Source organism: Pieris napi, chromosome 5 (genome assembly GCF_905475465.1).
Source record: "Pieris napi chromosome 5, ilPieNapi1.2, whole genome shotgun sequence".
Classification (NCBI taxonomy): Eukaryota; Metazoa; Arthropoda; class Insecta; order Lepidoptera; family Pieridae; genus Pieris; species Pieris napi.
This window is the reverse complement of record NC_062238.1, coordinates 12388997-12415476: the sequence shown is the minus strand read 5'-3', so window position 1 is coordinate 12415476 and position 26480 is coordinate 12388997. Positions and strand designations below refer to the sequence as shown.

Sequence of the window (26480 nt, the reverse complement as noted above, 5' to 3'; positions counted from 1 at the left end):
CATTCAGTCAGAGGCAGGTTTTATTTACTATCAGTCTAATATATAAAATTCTCGTGTCGCGGTGTTTGTGGTTAAACTCCTCCGAAACGGCTCGACCGATTCTCATGAAATTTTGTGTGCTTATTGGGTATGTCTGAGAATCGGACATCATCTATTTTTCATCCCCCTAAACGTTAAGGGTAGTCCACCCCTAAATATTTTTTATTTATTTTTAGATACTTTTTTCTGTTTTTATATTGTTATGATACAGCATTAAAAAATACATACAACCTCTAACTTTCACCCCTCTACGATCAACCCCTAGTTTTTATTATAAATGATATACATGGCAAAACGACGTTTGCCGGATCAGCTAGTATTACAGTTTAATGATTGTACCTTAAAACTTATCAGAACATATGTTGGTAAATGAATAGTATATTAAACAGTTCAAGGATATAAAAATATGTTTACCTGCATACATGTCGTAAGCTTTATCAGCATGGTCCTCCTGTTCCCTCTGCTGTCTCTCCAATTCCCTCATGCGTATCTCTCGTGCCTCCGCCCTCGCAGCCCGTCGCGCCGCCAGTCGCTGTTCAGCCTGAAATATAATAATTAAGAGAAATAAAATCATTGCTAGTAGTTTGGAGACATTATCTGGGCAGTTTCGAACTCACTTCCTGCACCAAGGACCAAAAGACGCATAAACTTTCAATCGCCGCACTCAGTGTTGCGATTTCTCAAGTGCATTTGGAAAATCGCGTTTAATATTTATTTCTTACGTCTTTATCGAAACAAGATTAAATAAAAAACAAAGATAAAATCCAGAACGAGAATAAATATACTGATATCAGCCAATGCGTTGTCAAGTTACACTTACGATTGTCTTTGGACTTAAGATTGCCGATTTTTTGCCCGAAATTTTCAATAATGTAAACCTAAAATTTGATTTGACAACACAAATATATGCAAATAACTATAAATTGCAGACTCTTGATGTTTTTTTTAACATATGCTACGTAATAATTAAATCAGTATTATTAGAAAAAGCGAGCAATTTTGTTATTCATATCCAAGTTTACAATGACAATTTCTATTTAGAAATTAACTTATTGTCTGTTCAAACACTTATATTTTTATATACAATATTATTAATCTACATAGTAATAATAATAATAAAAAATGGATAAATAGAAAATTAAATTTTTTTTATAAAGTAAGGTCCCTGTGGCAGTGTACCTGTAATGGCAGCATTTCCTCGCTGTGTTACGATAAATTAATTCAATGAAAACGTTTTAACAAAAGTGTTCTGTTTTACCAAATGAGAGTTTTATGTCTTCGAGACAAATTATTGTTATCGTAAATTTGTATGGCTCCAATAAAATCGAAAACAACTTTTCCATTACATAAAACATTGCGTTGACTTCGAGTCATAATTTTATTTTTAGAGCTCGGTACTGTCTACGTCCTACTTTAAGGATAAGATCCACAGCCGAGACTTACTGCGAACTGTCACGTACGTCAAAAAGTTTTGGATTTTGACATATACGTGTCGTTTCTAAATCTTTAATCTTTCCCTTAATGCTAAGTACGACTCCTATACATATGTCTCGTTATATATATTAAAGTACACCACATGATATATAATTTTCTATAGTATAAGTTAGATTGTAACTTATACTATAGAAAATTATTCTTTATATGACAATTACAATTATCATAAAATATACAAACATTATATCAACGTTTTATTAACTCAGCCCACTACCGAATTTATCAAGCTCTGAATAAATAGTATTCACTCACTTGTATTCGAATGAGAGGCGAATAAAATCCTGAGTTGCTTTTTACAGACGGAATTTGGAAGATTCTGTTGATTTTATATATTTTGAACTTTAGAAATAAATAAGGGATGACAATGTTGTCAAAAACGTATTACAGCAACAGGAGTAATATAGTATTGTCTTTTATTGACATAACCTTTACACATTTTAAAAACACTTTTTAACCGGATTGAAATTATATATTATCTCCATCTTTTAGTCGATACCAACTCCGGGGAAATAAATACAGATAATACCACTATTTCTACAGCTGTGATACTTTTTGACATTCAACACCGAGCACGCGAAACGTCGTTTAAATTTAAAATAATTGTAAATTTATAATAATACATAACTTCAATCCGGTTAAAAAGTGTTTTCTTTAACAGGAGTAATACTAAATCTTGGCCAAGTTATATTGGTCACTTAACCACGTTGATAGAAGAGTTAATTCGATTGAAACAAATAAAAATCACAAATAATTCTCTTAAAATTACGATTTTCATATTACGAGGTCAACCAAATTAGAGGTGAAAGTCTAAAGAAAACTTATATAAAATTATTAATTCAACGTACCCACATAACTCATACTTTTGCCAATCCTCTACGGTATGAGTGAACTGATTGACTGGCCAGCCATTATTACTTACCATACAAATGCTTCGATGAATCAACAACGACCTACACCAATGAGCTTATTATATATTGATATTTATAAACATTAGCAATACCTATTATGTTTATATAAAGTTGGAGCTAGTTGGGACTTTTAAAGGTAGTAACAGGAGGAAGGTCCAGCTCTACGACGGAAAAAGTAATGAAAGCTGCACCAGGGGCGCTGGAAGATTTTTCTTATGACGATTTGTCTACATACGAGCTAGTTCGTAACCAGTGTTTACTAACTTATTAAGTGAGGGCCAACGGTGAATCCTAACAAAAAACAAAATATATTCAAATTACTTTAGAATATAAAATATTGCACAAATATACCATATCATAGCTTCAAATATAAGTGGGAAGTTCTGAGTCATTGTGATTAAATCTAGGGGAGCCACCCAGTCTAGACCGTTTTATATTTAGCTTGATTGAATGGACTACTAAATTCCTGTAAGAGTTATAAAGGAACGGACATATATTTAAGTCTAGAATAAACGAGGACTGAGAGCAGTATTGGCCTAGTGGCTTCACCGGCGACTCTCACCCGAGGTCGTAGGTTCGATCCCCGACTGTGCACCACCAGTGGCTTCGGACTTTCTTCTATGTGTGCATTTAATATTCACTCGAACGGTGAAGGTAAACATCATGAGGATACCGGCTTGCCTTAGAAACCAAAAGTCGACGGCGTGTGACAGTCATAGGAGGCTGATCACCTATTAAATTAACAAATGCTCATGAAACAGATACAGAAATCTGAGGCCCAGACCTAAAAAGGTTGTAGCGCCTTGAATGGTGAGGTCAGATCGGGTAGGCCTTGTACGTTGTGGACTACATCCAGCTCGTACAGGTCTAATGTACCCATAACTAACGAGCATGCAAGGTGAATGCCATGAAAGTGGATGAAGCAAGAGAGGTTTTTCAGGACCGTATTCAGTGGAAATCGTCTCTGCCTATCCCTTAAAAAAGGCGTGAATCAAAATATATTCAAGGCTTTTTTAATCATACAAAAATTTGTAGCAACGCTCATTTCACTCGATATACGGGTAATTTTGTATTCAATTTTGTAGACAATGTTATCTAATGTTTGAAACAATAACGCAGTAATGACGGCGCTAAGTGCATTTTAACATTTCATCGATAATAATAACTTGGGCACTTGTTAAAACATAACATAACTATATTTTGATTGATTTTAAAACAAATGGTGACTTTCACAAGTATAATACTCGAAACAAAACTAATCTAAACGTACGACCAACCAGGCTCCAGAACACAAACCACTCCTTATATTATGGAAATTGTATTCGTTTCTAAAGCGAAATTAGATAATTATCACTGAATAAATTCAAAGCTCTCGTAAAAACAGTTTTTGCCGCGCACCATTCCTATGTGGAACCTGCCCTAAAGTAGTATTTACGAACCAATTCGACTTAGGGTCCTTCAAGAAAAGAACGTATCAATTCTTGTAAAGCCGGCAACGCACTTGCGAGCCTTCTGGCAATGTGAGTGTCCATGGGCGGCGGTATCACTTAACATCAGGTGAGCCTCCTGCCCGTTTGCCTCCTATTACATAAAAAAAGCAATCTGAAGTTCGCATATTCTGCCATACATAATGGCGTGCAAATTTGTCTTAAAAGGAATTTCACATATATGCATACATGAGCAATACCATTAAAGTCAATTCTTCTATTATTTGTAGTGAGAAAATATTACATTATTAAATATATAATTACGTTATCAAATAAATATTAATTATAATGTTTCACGCAACTAATCACTAATAGAATATTTTTTTTACAAAAATAGTACATTGAGTCGATTTTTAAAAACTCTAGAAGGAGAAATGTTTTTCCTATACAGTTCCAGATTCATTTTTGGCATAGCCAATTTCTCCCCAATTAGACATATAAACATATATTACCTTTATTTTACCTTGATATCGTAACGCACCGTTACTTCTTAGATTAATAAGTCACCAGTCAGATCCTTAAGTGGTCAGCGCCGTACATGACACGTTTAATGATAGCCAAGTTTCCGGCTTACGCTCAAGAAAAATTCTATGTAACAGTACTCTAAGGGTAAGACTTCGAAACGAGACTTACGTCAGTAATGTATTGGAATCTGATATACGGGAATCATAGCCAATTCTAGTAACGTCTAGTAAATGGTATTACAAATTTTTGACGGATCCAATTTTCCATACAATTTGTACAGCACTTAGTTCCAAATACGCACACGAAGCGCTGCTTAGTTTTTCATATAAAATCTATCATTACTATTACGAAGATATAGAGTTGATAAGGATACAGGGGATTCCATACGTCACTTGTCAATTGTAATACTTTTAATTACAAACTATCTTTGTAATCCCAAAAGAGTTTTTAATATTAGATCAAGAGCAGTGTTTCCCAATGTGGGGCCTACGCCCACAGGGGGGCAATTTTTATTTTTGATTAGTCATTTCTTCCTCAAAACTTCTTTCTTAATTCAATAATATAATGTATGCTACATAGTCATAAGAATTTTAGAAAGGCTAAGATTGGGCATGGCACAGAAAAGGTTGGGAAACACTGATCTAAAGAGAGAGAGACAGATGGACTGTCTGAAGTGTAATATTACGAGATAGAAATATCTGAAAGAATTCAATAACATTTTAAATAATAAAAAATTTCATTGCTTTGCTCTGTGCCGTATTATATCTTTCATCTTTATATATGTTAACGTAAAATTGTAAACACCGTTAGATTGTAATCTATCTCGCGAGATTGTAAACTGTCGAAAGATTGTGAACCTCAGCGTACTGCTTACAATTTAACGTATAATTATTCGGTAGATTGTACTACACTAACTTAGTTATCATTCAAACTTCTTTGGTCAATTACAGATTAATTTTACTTCCCAACAATTTCATATAACTACCGAACAATAATACCTTAAATTGTAAGCAGTTCGTTGAAGTTCACAATCTTTCGACAGTTTACAATCCCGCGAGATATATTACAATCTAACGGTGTTTACAATTTTACGGTGACATATATATAATTCTTCTGTGAGTGTGTATGTCACTGAACTTCTCTCAAAAGACTGGACCGATTTTGATGAAATTTTTTGTGTGTGTTCAAGGGGATCTGGGAATAGTTTAGATTCACAAATCAGCCCGCCAGATGGCGCTGCAGTCGGTACTTTCATACTTTGCTTTACAAATCGCTTGAAATATAATGCAGGACAACGTCTGTCGGGTCTATGAAAATTTTGTTCTAAATATTCTCTACACGCCACTTCCAACTCTATTGTCTAGTCATTCCTTACCATTACTAAACTTACTTGATGAACAAAGGACTTAATACTTTTAAAAGCCTAATTACCATTCATTGAACTCTTTGAAACTAAAAATGGCAGTAATAAAAGAACCTTTTTGGGCAACTTGTTATTTCAATAGAAGTCGTAAATGTCTTAATAAATTTTAATCTAATACTGAATTATTATGTTAATGCAATTTCATGTTGTATGTAGGACAAATAAAATATAGTGTTTAATATCGCACCTATTGACAAGCAAGTCTTTATTTATTGATAATACCTATGTCTTGAGAATCAAATGTATAGATAAATTGAACCTTTTTAGGTCTGGGCCTTAGAATTCTGAATCTGTTTTATGATCATTTGTCATGTCTACATGTCTAACAGACATGTAGGTAATCAGCCTTTTTTGCTTGACACTGCCTTCAACTTTTTGGGTCTAAGGCAAGCCGGTTTCCTCGCGATGTTTTTCTTCACCGTTCGAGCGAATGTTAAATGTGCCCATAGAAAGAAAGTCCATAGGTGCACAGCCGGGGATTGAACCTACGACCGACGAGTAAAAAGAGCGGCGTGAGTTCTTCTCTTCCGTTCTACGTCCTTGATTTGAGAATAAAATTAGAACCATTTAAGTGTACATTGTGTTACCTATATGAATAAATGATTTTGACTTTGACTTTTGACCTCAGAGATGAGAGTCGCACGGTGAAGTCCCTATTGAGTCCAAGACTGCTCTTAGATATTATTCTCCTATCCTTTGCTTATAAAGACTGCTGATATTAGTGTGTATTTATTTATTATCCATGTACCTGTCCGGTCTAAGTAACAAGCAATCATATGAAATTGTCGTTAGTCATAAAACGGATGTGGGACAACCAAGCCTAATAAAAACCTTTTATGTGTAAAGTAAAAACTTTTTAACCGGATTAAAGTTATGTATGTATTATTATAAACAATTACATTTATTTAACATAATTTTAAATTTATCCGACGTTTCGCGTGCTTTACAGCGTGCGTGGTCACGGGTGACTAAATAAACTATTAATTGTAAATTTATAATAATACATAACTTTAATCCGGTTAAACAGTTTTTTCTTTAAATGTGTGTAAAGGTTATGTCAGTAAAAGACAATACCTTTTATGTGGCTCTGGCGGTGGATCTGAGTAATACTAGAACAGCCTATTATATCAATTTTAAGATCAAATCAGCTGTCCCATGTAGAGGAAGTAGTATTAAGGCCCTATCCCAGCACGAATTGCTTTGCAGTGTCTCGGGGTGGACTGCTAGGCGCAGTGGAGAGCTGGAGCACTGAGGCGCGCCGCGCCGGCCCGTAATTACAATTAGTTATGTAAAACATTAAATTAAAGTAATTATATCATTTTTTTAAAATATATGGTGTAAATTTCAGAATCATGTTCTATATACATTTTCGTCATAAAATGAATTCAAAGTGTCAAAAGTTGGCTATGTTTGAATTTTTTTATATCAAGCGAAGTTATTTAAATCGTGTATCGATCTTTCAAAATCGATACATAAACTATTGAACCATTCGATTATTTTATCCATTCGCCCTATTTCAAGAAACGATAACGAAAAATGGAAATAAACAATGAACTTTTTTGGAGTTTGGCGGCAATATTGGTCCTTAAACCAACCATGTGTCAAAGTCTCTGACGCCATGTTCCAAGCTGGACACGGTACCAGCAGTGGCGTGAGTATCACCACGAGGGACTCGCGACTAGATTAAACAGCTAACTATGTTACGTCAATATGTTATAGTTAACAATTACTCATTATTTAATTAAACAATAACCATTTCAAGTACACTTCCGACAGTTGACAAGTGTAACAATGAGATAAAAATGCATAAACATTGAAATATTCTAGAATATTATGACTTTGTTAAAAATAGTCAAGGGGAATTTCTATATTTATGAAGATATAAGTTAAGTTAACAATACTCACATACAATAGTATAACTCTAGCTATAACTCGTATGATTATCTCCGGCGATGACATATCGAATAACCAAGGTCACATATATAAATTAACACAAATGTTTTAAACACATGTGCACTAACACATTGAACATTTGGTAATGAACTTGGCATTTATAAATACTTCGTCTATGCTTAGGTCATGTCAAAACTAATTTTTCTTTTTTTTTAATACTGGCTGCACACAATATAGAACCTATTTCGTTTATCAAATTGGTTTTTAATTCAAATATTCACTACACGCATTTCAGTCCGAATAAATTGGTACCATCACTTCTCGTACCTGTATTCTACTGCCGTTTGTTACGTATAAACTTAGCGTTGACACCGTGACATTTAAATTACACGAATACGCCTAGCCTCAATAACTAAAGAACATTTTGCTTTTTATACTATTACGTAAATTACCGCTTATGATTAGTGCAAACATTGGAAACTATTTACTACCTGGCCTTCAAATAATGTCTTTATGTGATAAGAAAACTTATATTTAACGATTTAATTAATTCCCAAAGTAATATAAAAGATGACTAAGCCATGATTCAAAATATAGCGACGAATATGGTGATTCAATGTCAACTGCACGATTTTACGTTCCAATAGAAACTTTGAAGGTTGAAAACCAAAAGTGTACGTACATGAGTTTGCTGATCTCCGAGAATGCCAATTAAAGATGGGCTATTATTATTTTCTTCATCAGAATCCCGCGCATCCACTATTTCATCACTTTGCACAGCGCAATCAGTACCACTCTCCACACTTTTAATATCTCCGTCGAGTTCATTCGCATCATTGTTTATAGTTATATTAACAGTGTCATTAACAGGAATTGTTGCAATTTTAGCATCAACATCACGTTCAACTGGTTCATCTTCGGAGTCCTCAAAGTCACCGTCGGTGAAGACTTCGCCGCTTTCATCGTCAGTATTTTCAGGAGTAGCCATCTCTCTTCTGTTACCCATGATAAGAGAACACAATGTCACACATTCCCTCAAATATTTACACTCTGTTTTCACATTCCCCCGTACAAACAATCACACTGCAATGCATGCCACTTGGAAAGGATGGGCGCAATTTGCAGACGATTTTCTTTTGCGCTGCACCGAGGCCACGATAAAATAAAGTTTATTTGTTATCTAATCAACATTCCACTTTTATTACTATATCGATTCTTGATATAGCCATTGTTTGCGGTTTTTAGCGATAAACCCGACACAGAAACCGTGTATTCTATTGTGTCCATTAATAAAACGAGGGAATGAAACGCAGTCCCGTTACTGGATTTTCTCGAAGGCACAAACAATGTAAAAATCCACTTAAAGGACGTATTTATTTATTTTATTTAAAAGGTCTGTTCACACGTGTAGCGTCTACGGAGTCGTTCGTCAACTGTCTGAATACGCGTCATGTCGTTAAACCGCGACTATCACTTTCGTAATCGCACCGTTACAATTATTTACTGTAGATTAAGGCTCGGTCCATAATAAAAATTACCATTCGTTTATCCCCTAGCAGTCGGTGATTTGAAAAATCTGGTCTCTGCTCTTTTATAGAAAAATATATTGAAATTCGCAATGATGAATACTGTTTCAATAATATAGAAACGGGGCTTTAGTAGGTACCTAGAGAGTAAAAATACAACTTGTTTTTGTTACATATTTAAATATAATTTATCGCGTTATGACATCACTGTTACAGATAACCAGGATTTCCCCTACGTACTTGATTTTTGTAAAATTTCCAAATATACAAACAGGTTAACAAGACGTAAAAATAGTAGGCCCCTTTTATCAATTTTACAAATCTTAACTTAAAATATTTGGAAGTTCAAATATTTAACTAAAACTAAAATATTCATATATGAAATAGATCACGTATAAAACTGTACATTATCATTAATTTAAATACCGAATAGATCAACATTAGTAACTCAATCATGCCGTGGAAGGAAACAGGATTTCATTTGACATGACGTCATATAGACAAGGTTTTTCACCGTCTACGCATAACGTCCATTTGGGACATAGGTGATTCATTTGCACCCCAGGGACGGAGGTTACGTGCAGCGATGCCAACTTCGGAGATTTCCCCCAAATTTAGGGGGAATCAAAATGACCTGGGAGCATGTTAGGGGGATATTTATGTAAGTTTTTTTTTCTTTAAGTCAAAGTCAAATCATTTATTCATATATGTAACGGAAAAAAAATATATTTGAAATGCTTCTAATTTTACATTTACTGCCCGTTTTCAAATCAAGGGCGTAGAACGGAAGAGAAGAACTGGCAATAAACTCTCCGCCACTCAATCAAAATCAAATCAAAATACGTTTATTCAATTTAGATGCGTCTTAGGGCATGCTTATGAATGTCAAAAACGTTGACTAAATTCGCGAAAGAGCAAGACTACGACTAAGTTTTACCCTCCCTCTACATTACAATTATCTATATTAAAAGTTCTGCATATGATATGAGAGGGGGGGGGGGATAAGGATTTTAGAAAGGCTAAGGTGGGTCACGGCACAAAAAAGGGGAACACTGCTTTAGTGGGTTTTTAATCCATATTTAGGCGTATTTGTAGTTGGTCCCAGGGGGAACATTCTGTAGGAGTTGGCATCACTAGTTAGGGAGCGTTCGTAACGAGTTAGGGGGATTGAATTACGTGTTATTGTTAATATTATTTTCGACTTTACACCACATAAAAGTCACTGGGAGGTCATGAAACATTTTACTATTGGGTACAGACGTTACGGCGCGTTACATGGGGGGGGGGTGTCAATAATCTCCAAAAATTGCGTGACGTAATACTTGAAGGCTCTCTTACATGTTGTCATGGCACGAACAGCCATCCCATTAGAAATAACTGTCATTATGAATATAAATATAATAATAAATAGGTTCATATTCATATTTAAAAAAAAATCTATGTCAGCCTACTAACTTTTGAGCTTACCTCATAAGTTATACAGTTAATAGGCTATTGTTACGCGCCATGAGTGTAGCCACAATTCCGGAATTGCAAAATAACGCGGTTTAATATGAAGATAGCTTCGCAATACTCTCTTGAGAGAGCAATGGACTAACAAAAATCAGGTTAATGCAATCGTAACTTACTTTATCTATGTTAAATACGTCACTCATTATATCAGAACTAATCTCAATGATAGGGACAATTACGGGCCACTGTCTCAATAGAAGATTATACATTATATGCTCCGTGACTTACTCAATCGGGTTCAAGTTTTAACATAAAAATAATTAATATATACTCTTAATCATACAACCATGAGCAGTGTTTGCCTAGTGGCATGCCCAACCCTGAGATTGTATTTTCTATCTTCTGTCGAAGTACGGTGAAGGAAAACATCGTGAAGAAAACCAAAGTCTTAGTCAAAAATTCTAGGCGTGTCAGGCACAGAAGGCTGATCCCTATTAGATTACGAAACAAATACAAAAGTCTGAAGCCAAAACCAAGGGCTTTTAGCTGCAGCTCCTCCTCCACTCTGCCCAGCGGTACCTAGGCAGACCTACTGGTCCCCGACCACTAGGTTGGCTCAGGTGACCGCAATTGACACAGAACTGGCGCTGGAACATTCTCATTTCAGAGGCCAGACAGTTTTGGGTCACAGAGCCAGGGGAGTGAGTGACTGTGAATTTTTCAATCATCAAACAGCTAGTGTATCAATGATGAGTGTATCATGAATAGGATCGATAATACTTGAAGCAATTGTAGTCATGTTGACTATACACAAAATTGTGACTGTAAACAGAAACTATACAAACAAGATTATATTATTAATTTTAGAGGAAATAACAAGCCAAGGCTGCCTCTATCACGTTGTCCGCAAACAAGGGTATGAAGGTTACATTATTGATAATAATTTGATACAATTTAAATTTTGAAAGTATTGAACTTATTATTTAAGATAAGGAACTGCCTAAAAGTGACTTGTTTTTTTATATAATATCTGCAAACGGGCAGGAGGCCAACAGAAATACCTCATTGGGCAGCTGTTTCCACATAGAGGTGGTGCGCGGCAAAAACCCTTCGTTGTGGAACGACGGACGTCGAGGTGATACGGATGGTACTTCGAATTATGCTCTGAACACTCGCGAAATGTTCATGTAATGCGGTAAAAGATGCAGCGTGACATCTCTACGTCTGATGTGGTAAATTATAAATTAAAGCTTTCTTCTTTTTAAAAATAAAATCATTAAGTAAAAGGAGATTCAGAAACAAGACTCAGTGCTAACTCTGCCTTTCGTACATCAAAAATGTATCGAATTTTACTTCGCGCTCTCGTATCACCGATTCTTATCATATATAATAGTAATAATATAGCCTTTATATTCCGAAACTATGTGCTCTTCACTACAGTATATCTCCGAGTTTGATATGCCTCTTGGCAAAGGCCTCATCTATCCCTTTCCACTGTTCTCTATCATTTGCGACTCTTCTCCAGTTGTAGCCTAGATAGTGATTCTTAAAGTCCTGGTATTGATACTAGATATATGTTACGTTTTTTTTTGTTAGAGGGCAGTGGTCTGATATTCTTGCAGAGACCAACCGTGTTGGGCTTGGTAGGTGGTTTAAAAATATGTTTTTTCCCATAAGTAGTAATACACATTCCTACATTCTTACATAGTGGTATTCAAAATTCTTCAAAAGACACAGACTTCAAAGACACAACCTTCAAGTTTTTTAAATTCAAATAACAATATACAATTAGAAACAGTTAGGCAATACACGCTCGTAAAATAAGTGGAGGAAATTGGTTTTAAGTCGTGCACGCTAAGTTCAAGGTCAAAATTAAATGTTTATTGCATTTGCACAATGTACGTACATAAATTTAATAGTCACCGGAAAAATATTAAAATTTAGACCAGAATGAGAATTATTCAGAAAATTCATTGTTATTAAATTTACATATTATTTTTGGAAATCACTTCCTTGTCTAAAAGGTTTCTATAACGCAAATAAAAATAAATTATATTTACCTTATTTTCGAACTTATTTTTTTTATACTTAACAGGGGGGCAAACTAGACTACGGGACGCCCATAAAGGGCAGTTATCGCAGCCCATGGCAGCCATTTTTAGTCGGTGCGTTGCCGGCCTTTCAGTATACTCTAACTTTAAATAGTCGGAGTTTGTTTAATTTTATCTAGTCGTAAGCGCTACAACCTTTTAGGTCTGGCTCAGATTTGTGTATCTGTTTCGTTAACCTTTTTTCTAATAAGCAATATATTTTTCTGACCTTTTACAAGTAGTGCAGCTAACAACTTGTACACACAAAGCGCAACTGTCGAGAAACCGAACAAAAACACTAATCTGTAGTGGACAGAAGAAACGAGATAACAAGCGAACAAAAAGGCTAAATCGGCCGATTAACTGTCCGGGTACAGCCAACGGGATCGAGCACGCGTACGTAAATACCGTGACATTTTGTGCGTGCGCGCAACGCAATGCGCACGTGGGATACGCTTTCTTAGCTACGACGCGTGGGCGTAATTCGTCCCATTATTTTATTATACGAAATTGTGAAACGCAGCCGGATGTTACATTGAGTATGCAGTTTAATAAATAATGAAAGTCATAACGTACTTATTACCCTTAATATATATTTAAAATTAAAGAACTCTATTACAAAAAATGTATTTTTTTATATGAGAAACTTATACGAAAGAGATACACGTCACCATCAGCCGTCCCAACTTTAGTCTTCTCTCATTCTGATGTTATCTTCTTTATTGCCCTTTTGAATTAAACGCGGTAATATTACGAATTTTAGACAGTAATTGATGAAACAATTGCACACCCTAATACTTAATAGACTGAATAGAGAGAATAGAGAGCGTTTCTTAAGGCAGTTATTGCCGTGCACCGCCACTATGTGGAACCAGCTGCCCACTGAAGTATTTCCGAACCAATTCGACTTAGGGTCCATCAAGAAAAGAGCGTACCAATTCTTAAAAGGCATTCGACGAGTGTCCATCGGCGGCGGTATCACTTAACATCAGGTGAGCCTCCTGCCCGTTTACTCCTGTTCATAAAAAAAAGTTTTATGAGATAACTATACATTATATGTGTAAAGGTTACTTTACCTTACCACACAGTTAATACTACCTACAAATCGGTTGCCAAAAAAAAAATTGCTGATTGTCGGCGTTATGGCACACAGTCCGAAAAATGGCATGGTGATTTTCGTAAATGGCTACACGACGATGATTAACTGTGCAAAAATTAGCCTGGTACAAATGATTGAATTTTTTTTAAATCAAAGCATTCGCGTCGGTATGGAGGGCTGTAAGTCACACCGGAGAAGTATGGAATGACACTGCCGCCTCTTAATTTTTTATGTACTATCGGAAAATATTAGAATTTTTGTGGAACAAATCGTTTGAAAGTGGTAATTAATCGGACGAGTTCGACTAACGCTCACGCGCTTGGGCCGCCGCGGCCGCTACCAGCGCTATACCATCATTTTTTCTATTTTTCATTTCGTAATAATACCCCTGAAGAACCGCCATACTGGTACAAATGACCCGCTATTTGGTGTCACTATCTCCCGGCCTAATAATTGTTTAATGGTGAATGTGGTAAATCACAGAACAGATTTTTTTTTACTTATGTAACTTTAATGACGTTGCGGTTTATGACATTTTCCTTTGAATAATTGAAATGTAGAGGGAGGGTAAAACTTGCTGAGTTTCTTGCCCGTTCTTCTCAGAACAAGGCCTCCTGGTAGTTTTGTGAACGGATGGCGTAGTCTTGCTTTTTCGCGAATTTCGTAAACGTTTTTGACATTCATAAGGATGCCCTAAGACGCATCTAAACTTTAATTTGATTGATTGATTGATATGGTAATGTATAGTTAAAAGTAATGTTGGACCTGATTGATTTTTCTGTTCGATAGATGGCGCTAAACAATACTTCTGGTGGGACCTAGCCGTATAATCATGAGATTATTTGCTAAGTGACTAACACAAGACTTCCTTCCGCGTTTACCGCTCACTATGACGTCACGATCATTATGGACACGCGGCCGTAACTCAATGCAATTTTGGCATCATTACACAACGGCTAACACTTTAAAACGTAAATATTACGCTGTAATTACGTAAATATTGAAGTTATATTATACCGTTGAACAAATAAAATGCCGAGCTTAACATATAATGTTCTAAACTGACACAAAATATATATATGCAGTCGAAAGATGTTCAATCTATGATGATCCGCAACTGGTATGATTCGCTACTTTCCCAGTGAAACGTGGTTTCTATTCAAGTTCTTTAAAATCTTGAGCAATTATTTAAAAAAAATAACATTTTATGCGTAGATGAAATAAATCACACACTTTTAAGAGAGCCTTGTAAACAATTGGTATTTGCAAAAATTTCGTTTGGATGACTCAAGATCTCACAATGTTCGCACACCATTACAATTACGCAACAATTAGAGATAATGCGTATTAAACTCACCAATTTAGGTCTAACATGGCAGACCACAGACCGAGCGGAATCTTCATCGCTGCTCTCCAGACAATCGGACAAAGACGGGGACCGTCTAGCTGGCCATGGTTTAGGCTGCTTCTCTAGACATGGTGATGTAGTCAACAGAGGTTGCAACCAAGGACCCTGGCACCTCCACCAGGACACCAGAACAGGGGCTACACCCACAACCATCGCCAAACCCAGCTTAACCATCATAACCAAGGGCTTTATCACATAATTCAATACACCCCTTCAATCTTCATTCCGTCAATGTCTTTGTAAACGCATTATCAACACATGAGCACTTTTCACAACTAACTTCAATCTGTTTCACGCGTCAAGCGTCCATAAATATAAAAAATACTATTTTAAACCGTCACGACACTGAGGGTTAACGTGACACAGACACACGTGCTTAAGTGGATTTACGAGTCGATATTATGTGAGGAATCCAGAGAAATTCTGAGAGAATGCGAGAACACACCGGGGAGGTCCGTCCAGTCAAGTACATATGTAATCCGATTAAACGGCGATTATGTTCACGTTACACACTTCTCTGCCTGTATCGAAACTAAGGAACTTCACTCGCGTAATAACACAATTATTGGGGAAAGCGTATGGGACGTTCTCTCACGATTGCAGACGAGCGAATGGCGGTCGTTGACGCTGCCCCCCGACACTGGAGGCCCCTCCAGCCGCCCGCCCTGGCCACCCCTAACTGACCTAACCGAATGCACATGCAAGTGTAATTGGGCGATTATTTTTGACTCTAGATGTGAGATGTCGCAATCTAGGTCATCGTGTGTACAATGTAAACGTTGTGTACTAGTCTCTGTACAAGACGAATAAATAAATAATCAATTACATACACAATACATCAATTTTGTGTTAGCAAGTTTTATTATATATTATTCGTTTTAGTAAAAAAAAACAGTAGTAGTATTTATTGTTTAATTTGATTAATAATAGTGTATTATAAAAAACAGCTGCATCCTATATAATTACTTTATTTCCTTTACTTAATTAAAATTAATATGTGTACGACTGTACGCCTTTAGAGACTTGAAACCCCGTTTCTAAATTTTATTCATCTTAATTTTTTTTAAATTAAAATAAGGTAATGGCCGATTGCAAATTCGGTACGTTGACCAAAATAAATGGATCTTGCCGAGCCGGTTAAGAAGATTTCTCTTTCGCATTTGCGAAAACGCTACCGCAAGTGTCCGGTTCCAATAAGACACGTTTATGTGATTAAGGAAATAATTGAGATATAAACACTATACTAAACAACTTTCTGAGATATTTTCTATTAGGTAATAAATTCCGCTTAGAAAGCTGTTGAAGGACGTAGAAATATTGAGTGAATAATAGTGGTTTCGTTCAGGGTTTCTATTACTGAAAAATCTACCAATTCAAATGTTTTAGATTTGTAAATTTATTTATTTACACTTTGTTGCATTATAATATAATAATTTAACATAATTAGTAAAGGATATACTAATTATGTTAAATTAGAAGGTATAAGGCCTTATCGCTTTCGAGCGATCTCTTCCAGGCAACCACTGTGAGAAAAGAAAAAAATGTATTAAATTAGATAAGGCAGGCAAGAATTAACTTACTAAAAAATAATTGTTTTGTTTAATATTTGTAGTATCTCATTCGTATATGTCATGGCCTATATGTGTTTGTCACATTAAAAATTGTATATTGTGGTTAGTTTACCAAATCAGTATGCCGAGCGTTGGCAAGCTTTTATCAATAAAATAAATCTACCAGCCAGGTACCTTCAAGAAAAGCAACATTGGGTTCAAGATGCAATTCATAGATTTAAAGTTTACTATAGTGAGTTCACAGCTTAACCTTTTTAGTCGGTATAAGAGCAAAATGCAGAATTTCACATTACTCTGTATAGTTGCATCAGCCTGTGGGGGTGCCGGGTGGTCCAGGAGTGGGGGCAGACGGATCGATGCCGAGCTAGTACTTACGTCACCAGACTGCCTGGGTCTCTGTTTTCCATGTGTATATGGAATTATCTATATTTTAATTGTCTTTAGCTTCCGTACCACTATTTGCCATGTTTGGATAGAGCATAAGACAATAAAACTACCACCTGTATCTTCAGTTTAAGCATAATTAAATTGTGTTTGATTAGACAAATACAAAATACATATAGGTTAAATAAACGCGCCTACTATAAACTTCATAGCAAAATGTAAGATTTAAAATACAGTGGACTCTCGATAATTTAAGTATTTTCCGGTCCCTTGAAATGTATAAACTGAATAAAATCAATATAAATTGGACCCATCGGTAATTTCAAGTTGAAGGAAAAGTATCTTGCTCTCCAACATGCGATAATTTAAAGGCTTCCTTTCTCTCTATAATTTGACGTGTTTATCATGTACAGACCTGTCAATTGTTTTTAAAGATATTTTGGACAATTATATATATATAGGGGCTCACTCCAGAAATGATTCTTTTCGGTATAAAAATTAGTGAATAATTGTAATTAATTAAGTTAATAATAATATAGAAGGAAAGCAGAAATAATAAATCACGTTGATCAAACTCTCATTTACTTGATTCCCCCCTCCCCTCGTAATTATTTAAACGCTTGTTATTTTGAACTCTTGATAATTTGAAATTTATCTCTGGTCCCTTAAGTTTCAAATTATCAAGAGTCCACTGTAATGAAGTTTTGAATACATTATTTCTACGTAACATATGATAAGCGTTGTGTACTAGCGAAATTATACCTAGATTCGGATCTCTACGATCATCAGTAAACAATAATAACTGTCAAAATGTCACGTAATAGAATTTAACTTTTTCTTAAAATATTGAATCAGACGATTTGAGGGCATTGACTCCTGGAAAGCAAAACTAGGACACAGGATCGATCCAGGCTGTCGCGGGTTAAAACAAAAAGTAAGAATTATTAAGTCTGAGCAGTGTTTCCCAATCCCAACCTTTTGTGTGCCATGCCCCATAACATACATAATTTTTAATATTAAAACATTTAATTGTTCATTTAAGAAACTTAAATGATAGGTTTTAAGTAGAAATTACTATGTAATTGTTAACAATAAAATTGCTCCCCTGTGGGGCGTGGGCCCTACGAAACACCATAAGCAACCGAATCGGTTGCCATATCAAGAAGCAAAGCTTAAGAGATATTTTATTTGGTCGATTAACTTTGACATAATTATCGACCCGGTGAAGTCCCAGAAGGGCCGACATGGACACCAGGCAGATACACTTCGTCTGTTTCTTGATGAACTTAAATGTATTGTGTAGGAATCGAACCTAGGGGATTAGAGGGACTATACGCCGAGTATATTAAAGACTACAAAGGAATTTGAGATATTAAAAAATTTAATATTTAGAAAAATTAGAGAAACAAAAATCGTATTTTATTAGCTTGATGCGCTTGAAATCTTATTATAACGTTTACCCTTGTCTTTTTGTTAGGAGCGACGATTATTCAGAGGAGCAAATAAAAATAGATCTAGATTGATTGCTAGCAACACAAATTGATAAAAAAATTACAAGGAAAGTGACCCTAATGATGAGATTTACAAATTCAAAAATCATTTAATCATATAGGTAACACAATGTACACTTATGATCGTCATAAAAAAGAAATGTATATGAAATTCTTCTAACTTTACTTTTAGTGCCAGTTTTCAAATCAAGGGCGTAGAACGAAAGTGTAGAACTGGCAATAAACTCTCCGCCACTCTTTTTGATCGCCATGTTTTTTTTTACACAACGTTTGTAAGGAGCTGCAAACATTACACATATGTTGTATATATATAGAATTCTCAGGTCACAATGTTCGTTCCCATACTCCTCCGAAACAGCGATTCTTATGAAATTCTTTATGCATATTCAGTAGGTCTGAGGATCGGCTACTATCTATCTTTCAAAGTTATAATGAGTGTCCATCCCAAAAAACTTTTTTGTTTTTTAGACAATTTTTTTGTTTTTATTTTTTTGTGATACAAAATACAAAAATACATACATACAACCCATAACCTTCACCCCTCTACGATCAACCCCTATTGTTTATTATAGTACATAGTTATTTTTATTGCACTAAAAAATGTTTCCTAGAAATAATATACAAGGCAAAACAAAATGCCGGGTCAGCTATTATTTCAATAATAATATAATTAGAGTAATATTTTTTGTTATATTAAATAATCAAATCCTCATATAGCCCGTACAATCAATCAATTGTACTTACCCATCGAGTGCATTGAACAATAAAGCAACGTGTTAACAGGTAAATCCTTTATTACCAACTACTTGAATACCACTCGAAAGATAATTGCATACAGACATGAGATGAGTGATTGAGAGGATCTTGATCTTCTCTTGTACTCCCCACTTGTTGATTGATTGAAACCTTTTTTAATTTCCGTTGAAGCCCTAACAAAAAATTAAAGTTGCTGACGGGCCAGTCTTAACGAAACATATTTTTAACTTTTTTTACAATGCACGTATTAAAGTTATTTTAGTAAGTAACAATTATTAAGAGAGCAGTATTGGCCTAGTGGGTTAAGCGTGCGACTCTCATCCCTGAGGTCGTAGGGTCGATCCCGCCGACTGTGCACCAATGGACATTATTTCTATATGCGCATCTAACAATCGCTCGAACGGTGAAGGAGAACATCGTGAGGAAACCGTCATACCTTAGACTCAAAAAGTCGGCTGATCACCTACTTGGCTATTAGATTGATAAATGATCATGAAACGGTCGTTGTAGCGTCATTGATTTTTAATATTTATTAAGGCAAGCATGCTGTGTTTGGCTTTTACAAGGTGGGCGATTAGTTTACATATTTATTTAGATTTAAGATTTGATTGTAATGCCGGTTGGCAAATCTTTCAAAAGCATCTTCAACGAAATCATCTGTGATCTTTATTCACTAAAACAAAGTGGTCTTTAATTGTAAAATACGCCAGATGGAAAATAGTTCTTCTAAAGTAATTTAATACGAGAACTTCATAGTAACAAGTGACAAAAAGTATGGCACTTAAACATTCATAATAACAATACGATAGAAATCATAGATGCATTCAAATCCAAGACTATTGTTTAGCCACACTTTCTAAGATATACTCTTCCTACATGTTCATAGATGGCAATCTTACGCCTCGTCATCCATAGGTGACGTCATCATACTTTCTGGCTGAAGTCTTGGGCTATCCACAGAACGGAAAGTTTTAAAAGTCTATTTTTTTTTTTAAATTATCTTATAATATATATAAATAACGTGTCACGTTGTTTGTCCGCTATGGACTCTTAAACTACCGAACCGATATCAATCAAATTTTCACACCGTGTGCAGTTTGATCTAACTTAAAAGATAGGATAGCTTACATCTCAATTTATATCCGCAATATTATTTTATTACAAATTATTTGTTAATTATTTGATAGGCACAATTCTAACAGATGGCGCTGTGTTGAAAGTACCACAATTTAATGGAATTACCACCAAAAAAGCATGGTGGTCCGCATGACTGGTGTTCTCCTACCGTTTCCCTTGAATAGTTTACTTCTATTTTAACAAAAACCTTAGCCACAGCAACGCTTGGCCGGTCTGCTAGTATTATATAGATATAGAATCGCACCAGGTACCTCTTATGCTTTGTTTATATATTATTTACTAGTGGACCCCACAGACGTTGTCCTGCATGATATTTCAACCGATTAAGATATTAAACAAAGTATGAAAGTACCGACTGCAGCGCCATCTGTCGGGCTGATTTGTGAATCTAAACCATTCCCAGATCCCCTTGAAGACACACAAAAAATTTCATCAAAATTGGTCCAGTCGTTTAGGAGGAATTCAGTCACATACACACGCACACAAGAAATATATATATTAAGATATATTTATTTATAAACCTATTTGTGCAAACCAACCATGTTTATCGCATATAATTGATGATATAAATATAAAATCTTATCAGTGATAACAAAACATGTGATGCGTCAGTCTAATATATGTTGTTGAGTTAATTTCTTGTGAGTATATAGCATTAAAGATACATAAATGAAAAAAGTTTAATAAACACAAAAAATCTCCATAAACCCTATTATTTTTCAATTGTAGTTTATGTCAGACTTTATCAAGTTAATGATAATATCGAGCAAAATTATCTACCCAAATAATAAGACTAACCTCTCTTGCAATTTGATCAAGGGCTTGTTCCTCTGCCGTTGCCTTGGTCTGCGTCCTCTGACGCCGCGACGGATCCATGTTGTCTACCACTACACTTTCTGCAAAGGGAATAACTGTTATTGTAAGTCATACAAAAATTTGACATTGGTAATTATTTATTTATGTAGTTGAATATTCATTATACTTCATTTGTGTATATTTCCTAAAATTCTTTAAGGATAATGGTGTGATAATATATAACTATAATATACACATTTAAGTCACCATAAAATATATAAAAAAATATCTCATTAAATCACATTACAATTTGATACAATTATTAAATCTAAGACTTCAACAGTAGCAGTAAACAACATTCCTCCTTAAATGGGTACAGCCACATCGGCAACATTTCTTAGATAAACAGTCTTTAATGGGAAAAGTCATTTAAATTGATTCTTTGCCATATGTTTATAACAAGGCAAACTAGGTAACTGATGTAGTCTAATGTATTTGACACTTAAGTATATCAACAATATTTCAAAGTCCACATGTCTTGTCCACATACTTGATTTAAAGTATAGGGGTATCAATAGACAGGGCCAATTATTTATGAGATTAAATATAAATTAAGAACAATAATGTAGCAAAGATTAAAGTTTTATTTATAATTTTATTTGTTCCACTTCATATTTTCATATTTCTATCATAGAAAAACATATCAGATGTCAGAAATATTATGGAGTGTAAATACAATGCAATAGAACTAAGATACTTTTTACCCATACATTAATTAGGACTTTACAATTAAAGAAAATAATACATAGGTAGCTAACAAATGAGTGTGATTCTGTAGGTTTAAAATATATATAAGAATAATAGGTTTACAACCATAACCATAATAATATCCTACTTAATCACAAACTTTATTACAATTAACAAAGTTATTATTATAAGCATCCATTACAAAATTTTGGATAAAAGTTCATTGGTGAAGCCTTTAGGTAATAGCTGCAATGTTAGTTTTAGTTCCTTGTTAATAAAGTTATTAGCAGCTGGGTTAAGGAATAAAAACAAAATGATTATTTAGTTTAACATATAACAATTATTTATTTCCTGTACATTAGTCTTTAATGATGCTTAAACCTTAAAGCTGTTTTGAACAGTTTTGCTTTAGTCTTAAGCTATATTCAAAACACAGCAGCTGTTTTAATTATCCTTGTAATACATTCATGGATATGATTTTTAATTTTATGTACAAATAAAGAACTAGTGGAACCTCCGGAATTAGTAATAAGGTGACTAAGAATTACCATATAATATCAGAGTTTTCAAACTTACTGTTCAATTAGGCTAAGTATATCCTAGTAAACTTTAGCTACAGCTTACTTATAGGCATGTAGATGTGCACATTACAAACTTTCAATTCTAAGATTACACAGAGTGTCTCATTTACATATTTTTCTGGTACAAGTCACCATAACCTAATGGGTTCACTGATTATATTCCGCGTGGATGTTTTTACGAAACTATATCAGAATTACATTTCAAGCAGGAAAATGGGTGGGCACATAGCCAATATTTTTTAATGGCAGTCACAAAATACAATGACATCATACTTACTAGTTACTGGACAAATTACAGATGTAAACACATCACTGCAAACAACTTAACGAAGAAATTTATCACAGTAATAGCCACACATTCACTGGTGTGTTAGTTTTAACTTTAAATGTAAACAAACGAAAAACATTTGGCAATACGCTAAATTATAAAAATACGGCACACCAAAATCACGGCCTACAAGATTCACTTCATTCGATTCTAACTGCAGGTTTTAGTACTTTATTAAGTAACAATTTTGGCACATCATAGAAGAATTCTGTGAAAATATCTTTCTTTATTAATAAATTCGGTTTTTAGATTAATTTAGAAATTTTACGGGTATAAAATTATAAAAAGACGTTTATCAATTTCTGACAAGCATGCCAATTGCCATTTTCTTTTATTTATAATTTGATATTGGTTTGATATTGGATATTGGGTTTGATATATTCAAACTTAAAAATTACACTTCATATTGTTTATCCAGTTTTGATAATTGTTAGCATTAAACTTTTAATTTATTAATTAAAAGCTTTTCAATGGTATTAACAATTGCAGATATGATCTTGACTGAGCGTATTATATCTGTGGTAAAGGTGTCAGTGGCACAGAATCAAATAACCAATTTCTGGCGGCAAAATTTAACTTTAAGCTATGACTACTAAAACAAGATATTGTTATGATTTTTTATCAAACACTCGCACGCGAGTCGTATGAGACGCAGGACGATTACAATAAAAAAACAGAATTCTAATTCGATAAATAATCAATTTTATTATTTTACAGTGTACGCTTATTACACATCACTATGATAATTATTCACTCTTAGACTTAGGTGTGTCCTCCTTATAATAAAGAAAGACTATAGAGAAGAGGAACACTCCAGCCATCATGGAGAATGCGCTTACATAGTATGGGTATGCACTTGGTATGAAGCGTTCATATTGTGTGTGTTGCAGAGGCCGGACAGATACCTGAAAAAGCAATATAGCTTTTAGTATATTGGAATCTTGTTTTAATATGAGAACTAAATATATTAATTAGTTAATTTGTTTTCATGGTACAATAGAATTAGGATCTGAATTAAAATAATAAGATTTATCATTATACAAAAATAGGTTTGAATGTAAGCAGAAGTAATACCTTATGTGAATATATATTTCAGTTAATTTTAGAAACTTTTTAGCACACTTAAATGATATTCAAGTCACTAGCTAATATTTGAGAAGCCAACTAACCTGAGTAGAATGATACAGTCTAGTGTATCCAATTCTATCATAATTAACCTTAAACTTATATACACCCCAAACATCAGGAACCTTGAAGATAGCCTCATATACTCCATTGGGTTTCTTCAGCAGAGTGGTCCGAATAAATGGATCAATACAGACAAATTCAAGTTGTACATCATTTGCTTCAAATGATTGCCATTTACCATTCTTTAATTCTTCTATCTCAATTCTGTAGACCTATAATATTTATTAAAAAATTACTAGAGACAGGCAAGGTATATTTAGTTTTAATATGATATACATTTGTGAGATTCAAATGAAGCATGTAAAGTTTACAAACATCATACAAAACAACCTGAAAAGTAACTTACCACTGTGTCAGTGATAGTGTAAGTATCAGAGGACTCTTTGTCTCCCTGGCGGTGATGATGCACGCGTCTCACGCGGATTTGACCACGCTCACCAAATGCCCATTCACTTAAGTTTGTAGCAAGATCTTTGTTACCAGATTTGTCAGACTTAATCTTGTCCCCCTAAAGAATATTTTCAAACAACAATTACAACATTTTTCATAAGCATTTGAATAAAAGTGATTATATTTTCAACTAAACAGTGTCCAAGCTTGTTTATATTATTTTCTTTAAGGCAGTAGTTTTCTACAGATTAGCTCTTCAAAATAAATGTTGTCATAATTAAATATATTTAAATGCCTTATAGATTAAAACAACACTTACAATTATACTTACATGTACTTTAGTTACTGGTGCATTAAAAGCTTCATCTGAGAAAAAGAATAATGAGCCACTGAATACAATGCGGGCATTATTTCTAGCTTGCAAAGCAGCAATCAGTACAGTCTTACGTCCAACAGCATGAGGATATTCTTTCACCTGTAATAAAAATATACAATAAAATAAACATTTGTATATAGAACTTATAGTTCATCAAGTTTTACAAAGAAAACTTTTAAACAAGTTTTTACCTGGCTCTTAGGGTTATAACTGTATGCTGTGCTATCAGCTGTTAAAAGAGGTAAAACTAATGCATTCTCCTTATCTAATATCAGACCAGTACCCTCAAATAAGAGAGGTTTGGTATTCTGTGTTCCAACAATAGTAGGTGCATTTATCAAATTCTTTGGAGATACAACAATTCTAGTGTGGTCACCATCATCCAATGAATCAAAATTAAAGTGGTCAATCACAGATGCAGACTCTTCATCCATCTGAAATTATATTTCATGTCAATTTTATACCTATATTAGTTATCACTAAATATGTAATAACCATTATATATTTTTTTAAAGCAAACAAATAAATAATAATGTATGTCAAATAATAAAACAGAATTTTAAGAATTTCTGACAATATTCTCATGCAATACTTATAGTCAAAAAGTATTACTGGTATAAAATAATTTAGACAAAATTATACCTCAAAACCACATTCAGTAGCAATCTCTCTGTATACATCACTGGCAGCTGAATTTCCAGCAACAAGAAGATTACCACCATCATCAATAAACTTTGTAATGGCCTCGGTATCAATCTGACCACCAAACTCTACTACCGTTGGTGAAAATATAATCAGATTCTTGTACAAGTATTCACCATACTTTGACAAAACGAGGTTAGCATCGTCGGCCAATTTGAATGTGAGAGTGTAACCACGTTCTAAAACACAAATCAACATAGATTATTAGGTTTTTTTTCAATCCAGCTGAGGATTAAAAGACCAATACAAATACAAAACCACAAGCATAAAATGAGAGCCGGTGGCAGAGACGCCGTTATCTTACCTTGTAAAGACTTGAAAAACTGTGAATGTGTTTCTTTGATATTAAGATTATCTACAAGCACTAAAGTTTCTTGATGCGAATGTGCTAAAGAAACACATGATAAAAGTCCTAATATTAAATATAACTTCATTTTTAAGTTACTAGCAAATTTTTAACAATCTGACGTGTTGAATGTCGATTGTCGATCCACATATTCAGTGCTGCCATTTGCCAAAATTTGTTTTGTTTATGAATCGTGTCTGTGTATTTCACGTAAAGTGAGATATTAATCTGTTAACCCCTTACCGCATGGATACCCATAAATGGGTACATAAGTTTGATCGTTCGAAAATCAAAAATTACGTTGTTTTAACCTTTACCACATACTAAGACTTATCAGGAAACGTCTAAACGTCAAATCAAGTACAAGTACTAGCACCTACGTCA

At 34.3% G+C, this 26480-nt stretch overlaps 2 protein-coding genes across 7 annotated transcripts in view; both read right to left on the bottom strand.

Annotated features, from left to right (window-relative positions):
• Positions 1–23420, bottom strand: part of LOC125049869 (leucine-rich repeat flightless-interacting protein 2) — a 34253-nt gene extending 10833 nt beyond the window's left edge. Inside the window, exons 1-3 of one of the 6 annotated variants that reach the window (XM_047649375.1) lie at positions 23044–23420; positions 21442–21539; positions 454–580 (exon numbers count right to left, since the gene is read on the bottom strand). In XM_047649375.1, coding sequence (XP_047505331.1) covers positions 454–580; positions 21442–21519 — 205 coding nt within the window. In that variant the 5' untranslated portion in view covers positions 21520–21539; positions 23044–23420. Of the gene's footprint in view, positions 1–453; positions 581–7721; positions 7863–8391; positions 9235–15233; positions 15898–21441; positions 21540–22809; positions 23008–23043 lie in introns of those variants that run through there. The other 5 variants (XM_047649374.1, XM_047649373.1, XM_047649372.1 and 2 more) reach the window with 5 other exon arrangements.
• A 353-nt stretch (positions 23421–23773) lies between these two features.
• On the bottom strand, positions 23774–26255 carry LOC125049870 (dolichyl-diphosphooligosaccharide--protein glycosyltransferase 48 kDa subunit). The gene is made up of 7 exons (XM_047649377.1): positions 26055–26255; positions 25691–25929; positions 25240–25482; positions 25004–25147; positions 24629–24790; positions 24264–24494; positions 23774–23999 (listed from the first exon to the last, which is right to left on the bottom strand). The coding sequence occupies exons 1-7, from the start codon at positions 26182–26184 to the stop codon at positions 23841–23843; spliced, it is 1308 nt and encodes a 435-aa protein (XP_047505333.1). The 5' UTR covers positions 26185–26255; the 3' UTR covers positions 23774–23840.
• Between the last annotated feature and the right edge of the window lie 225 nt (positions 26256–26480).